The sequence below is a fragment of the Cupressus sempervirens genome, chromosome 10, assembly GCF_028749045.1.
Source record: "Cupressus sempervirens isolate cs-2001-9-10 chromosome 10, ASM2874904v1, whole genome shotgun sequence".
NCBI lineage: Eukaryota > Viridiplantae > Streptophyta > Pinopsida > Cupressales > Cupressaceae > Cupressus > Cupressus sempervirens.
The window spans coordinates 737386896-737392442 of record NC_143127.1 but is presented as its reverse complement, the minus strand read 5'-3'; the positions used below and the strand labels follow the sequence as shown (position 1 = coordinate 737392442).

The 5547-nt window shown below is 35.4% G+C and overlaps 1 protein-coding gene across 1 annotated transcript; it reads left to right on the top strand.

The window, feature by feature from the left end:
- Positions 1–1712: 1712 nt before the first annotated feature.
- Positions 1713–3093, top strand: LOC149535969 (F-box/kelch-repeat protein At5g15710-like). The gene has a single exon (XM_089804779.1). It carries the CDS (start codon positions 1729–1731, stop codon positions 2779–2781), a length of 1053 nt encoding a protein of 350 aa, XP_089660905.1. The 5' UTR covers positions 1713–1728; the 3' UTR covers positions 2782–3093.
- The last annotated feature ends 2454 nt before the right edge of the window (positions 3094–5547 follow it).

Below are 5547 nucleotides of genomic sequence, written 5' to 3'. Positions count from 1 at the left end.
CAGGGGATACTTCACGAGGACGAGAAGGCCCAGATAGAATAGCACGAGCTCCATGAAGACCCACCTCAAAAGCAGCCACATCGGCATAAGAGGCAGATCTACCCCCAGAAGGCATAGAAGAAGCCGACCCTGAACCAGCAATAGTGGTAGGAAGCATTCCCATACCTAGACCCTACAACCAAAGACAACTACCAACAGCCAACGGAAAGAGGCAAAGCACAGCGAAATGAACCCGAACGACCAACAATTAGCATCAGCAAACCATCTTTGATCAGAGATTCAAAGCAAGACCCACATAGGAGTTGAAGTCAAAGTCAGGGGCTGAAGTTGAAGCCAAAATTGAATCCATGTGCAGAGGCCAGTACTAAGCTAGGGACCGGAGCCGAAGCCGAAGCCAGGTGTAGGGAGCCATGCAGGAAAAAATTCAAAGAGGGAAGCCAAAAGCTAGGGGCCAGAGCCGAAACCGAAGCCAAGCACACGGAGCTAGGCAGGGGAAAAGATTTCAAAAAAGATTAAAAATTGCATATATGTTTATGTTGTTATTGTTCTATACTTCTATTTATCTCTATCTAATGCTTAAAAATAGTGCGACTTCCATTTGATAATCAAGATGAGAATAATACATAGTTGGGGGAGTTTTTCCAACTACTTATGGTTCTCTAGTAGCATGCATGGTATGCTTAAACATATAATGTGATACTCCAAATGCTTCATCACTTCTTCAAGTTCTATAATTCAAATATTGGTATGGATATCTTTCCTCATTGCACATATTTTAAGTTGTCAATGTAGAAGGTGCAAATTTGTCTAAAGCATATGTATTGATCGTAGTATGATATTAAGTATTTAGTGCCATATTGGGGACTTTGGCCTCTTATTCTTGGACTTAAATGCTCAAAGATATAATAATATAACACAAGAACTTAACAACAAAATATGAACCATCCTATCAGATCACAAGTGCATTTCTAAGACAAGAATTTAATAACAAAATATGAGCCTTCCTATCAGATCACAAGTGCATTTCTAGGCAAAAATTAATGCATTGACAATGTTAATTTAAAACTATTTAACCTTATTCTCACTCATCTACACCTCTACAACTATTATGCGTTAGACAGGAACTATGACGTTGTGTAAATATGAATTAAATACAACGATGCCTATGCATTCATGATAAGACTACGTAGTTAAATTTGTAATGTATCATACATGAACAAAACTTATTCAATTACTATTACTTTCGTGGAATGGTCGTCCACCGTGTTACGTTGCTGATATCAACACTGCCTCAGATTAAATCAATCAAAAACTCTTCTTGTTTGACCAAATATTTAAATACCAAACACCATCACTAGAATTAAATACCGCTAGGCTTCAGAAAATTGAGACAAAGAAACCATAATTTAATGGCATGGGCAGGTTTGACTTACCTTTATTGTCAGCTCTGATGAAATGGGACTCTAAACTCTGATGAAATGGGACTCTAAAGAATTTATAAATCATTTGTGGAACCTGCTTTTACCTTGAATACGGCGCATTCAAAAAAAAATCTTCACCGCCATTATCGGCTTTGTTTTACCGTTGACATTCACATATTCGTTCCGATTACATGTCATTCGACCTTATGGCAGTTTCAACAATTTGCTATAAATATTTGCCCATTTTTGTTGTGATAATCGACTATAATTGTGAAATTGGGTGCTCTTAGAATTTAATAAGGAAACGATGTGGTCAGATTTGCCTGAACATCTGAAGGAAAGAATACTTGAATTCCTTCCAGTCGACTGCTTCTTCCGCCTCAGAGCTGTTTGCAGGGGATGGAATGCTCTGTTTTCATCAGAACACTTCAATTCCATTGCAAGAAATAGGCAGCCATTTCTCATTCTTTGCCCTGCAAAAACCCAATTTCCCTCGCTGATCTATTCCTTTATCACCAACAACTGGCGAACATTTTCTCTGTCTTTCATTCCAAATGATTGCCCTATCAATTTCAGAGCATCTGCTTCTGGGCTTCTCTTGGCAGACTCCAATGCCAATTCCTGGTTTGGATATAATTCTCCCACACTGTGTGTTTGCAATCCTTTTACCCAAACGTACTTCATGCTGCCAAAAATGGGTTGTGTGAGTAAAATTATGGGCAGGGCAATTTTCGTAGCAGGGAAAAAGAGGGAGGAATATACAGTCATGGTGGTGGGCGTGACCAACGTTGGTACAGTTGTAGTAGAATCTTATAATTCAACTACAAAGGGATGGAAAGTTGCAGGCAGCATTCCGGATGTGGATATTAGAAGCGAAAGCATGTTCTTCTTTGAGGGGTATTTGTTCGGTATGACTTCTAATGGTGGAATGATGGCCTACAATGTTGAACAGGGGATCACTTCTGTCATGGCTATGCCCACAGCAGGCGGCAACAATTTCTGGGCTCGGCTTGTTTGTTGTAAGAGTGGTGTTTTTGTGGTTGAGGCAATCGAAGAAAATCATAGTCTGAAAGGCATAATTGTGTGGGAGTTAGTTTTTGAGAGGACGGAGAAGCAGGGTTACGAATGGAAAGGCATTGGAAAAATGCCCAATTCTGTTTGTGAGGAATTTAGGAGGAGTTCCAATTCAAATTGGTTTGAATGCGTGGGAGTGGGAGATGTGATCTGTTTCAGAGCAAATGAGAGCAGGGAGATCCTTGTGTTTGATGTGAGCAAAAGCTCTTGGAAATGGCTTCCCAAGTTTCCGGCAGATTTGAGATATGTGAGTATGAGAAGCCTCCCGCTGGAAATTACTCTCTAAGATGGTTTGATTGTATTGTGCGGAGCATCAGCACAGGGAAATCAAACTCTAATGATTCGGGTTTAGTTTCGGAACTGTTTTCTTTAATTCTTTATTTGTTTAAAAGAAATAGGTGTTCAGCTCAGTGAACATGACCGAACAGTGTATAGAGATTGAAGATTGGGAATTAAAACCTTCAACTCCATGTCAAGGGATGCAAAGATTGTGTACTAAACTCAGTTTGAATTTTTTCTCTCTCCTCTGCCTCTCCGGTAGTGTTGGCTAATTTCTATTTTTCAGATTCATGAAAATATAGTGAAATTTTTTTCCAAACATTTTGTTGTTTTCGATCACAAAATATACAGATCATGAAGATTAAATGCTAAGAATTTCATTGTGTTTTCGTTTTTTTGAAATTTAGTCAATTACAAGAAAAATAGCCACATCCCTCACTGATGCTGCCCACCCAATTGACTCAAACGCCTCGACTGAGATCAATATGGAAAAGACATTTTATCTTAGCATTTATTGCGGTTGTTTTGCTTTTCTCTGTAGGGAGCAATAGGAGCCTTTCGGATCATGTTCTAATCTGTTATCATCTTATATGCACATTTATGTAATTATTTATCTATTCAGTTTAAACTATAAATAGTTGGTTATGGAAGCTATCGTGTAATGTTTGTAATCTGGGATAATATGAGAACTGATCTACAGAGTTCTCTAATGACAGTATCTGTGTACAATGGATTAATATAATTCTGCAGTAACAGATTTGACGAGTCTTTCAGTTTGTTAATTCATTGTACTATGTAGCTATTTTCCATTCAAATTGTATAGTTGATCAATTTTCAAAAAATCAAAAACATTGTGGATTTTTCTGAAAATTTCAGCATTTGATCCTCATGATCTATAGTCGAAAATAACAAAAAATTTGGAAAAAAATCACTACGTGAATTTGGAAAAAAAGAAATGTTATGACTTTGTTTTGTCTTTAGTGCATTTTGGATGGAGATTACCCTGTCCCATAAAAGATGGAAGAAGGGCACCTGCTGATTTCAGAAAAGGAGCCCCCACCAAGTCAATTGGTGAGGAAGATTTGTTTCAGATCCCTCAAAGTTGTGAATAAGGACAGGTCACTTTTTAAATAGGGGTCATTAATTTAAGGCCATAAAATTGTTACAAAACTTTTCAAATCTAAAGTATAGGCCAGACATGATTGGTCAAGCAAATAGAGTGCTAATTAAGTTAGAATGTTTTGTCTCAACTTCTTGAATTTGCTTAAAGTAGTGTTTCAAATGTATTTAAGTGAAAAGTGCTATTTAGTTTCAAGATATAAAAGTGTAAAATGTAGAGCTAGAGTTGTTTGTTTTTTTATATGAATATTTTGAGTTTTCTTTAGTACAACTAGTAAATGCACTTGTGTTGAGGTGTGGAAAAACAATCATGGTTAATGTTGCTTATTTCTATTCGTTTATTTTAATGAAGTACATGAGATCAAATGACGTGCTGCAAAATATATTGTTGGAGTATCTCGTCCCCCCCGCCCCCCCTCTCTATGAGCACTTCCTCTTATTATATCTCACTATTTATCCACTGTGTCTATAGATATCACTTACTATATATATTTATGTTTGTCTGTCTCTCACTCCCTCTCTCTCTCTATATTTTATCTCCTCCTCTTTCTCTCTTTATTTCTCTCTCCCTTTCTCCATCTCAATTTGTCAATACCTACTCTCTTCTATCAATGTATTTTTTCATCTCTCCCTCTCCCTCTTACTTGATATATCCTTATATCTCTATGTCTCTACCACTCTATCTCACCATCAATCCTCTCCTTATGTAATCAATGGTCTACCATTATTGAGAGCTATGGATGACCATTGATTGTTTCTTCCTATCCCCAACATTTGTATAGTCAAAAAAAAAAATTACTTTTGCACTATTTGTTTTGTTGGACAACTTTCTTTTTTCTCTTTTTACTAGATTGTATTTACCTTTACCGTATTTTCTCCAAAGTCTCCTATCTTTCATTTATTACTTATTGTGATTTATTGGAGCCTTAGATGTACCCAACATGACAAGTCAAATTTATTAATTTGTCTATGTAAAAAATAATGGATAGATATATTAAAATATTGTATTAAATATAATTTTAAATTAATTTAAATTATATATCTCTTTCCAACTCTATCACTATTTGCTTACTTATTTCTCTCTCTTTCCCCTTCTACATCTACCTATTTCTTTTAGTGTATCTTCCTCTAGATCTCTTCATATCTCTATATTTCAAACATAACTAGACCTAGTTTATAAACATTTTAAATTAAAAATCATAAAATTAGTTCCATATTTAAAAATAAAATAGCTAAAAATTAATTATAGATACAATAATCAAATTATTACACATCTTTTATTTAAACTTAACTATTAGTAAATTCCATAAATTGAGGACGACACAAATATTATTAAAAACTTTCTTTCATTTATAAATCTCAATCAAAAATTATTAGTAATACTTTAACCTCAAAGACTCAAATCATGTCCATCATTAAAAAAATTGACATACAAAACTTCAATTAAAATTTTCATCCAAAACATCTTTGGATAAAAGGCATTTTGCTAAGAATTACAAATATGCTCAGTCGATAGAGTGAGGCATCATTTGTTATATGACTGCCATTATGAACGAGAATTCTAATCCTAACTGCAATTGCTTGCTTCTTAAGAAGAAGTGATGAAATTTATAAAGATTAAAAAAACCGTGGTTCTCATCACCAATGGTAAGAG

Bases quoted from the DNA above. Each gene is read 5' to 3' on its own strand.
- LOC149535969 (XM_089804779.1), top strand. From the start codon at position 1,729: ATGTGGTCAGATTTGCCTGAACATCTGAAGGAAAGAATACTTGAATTC.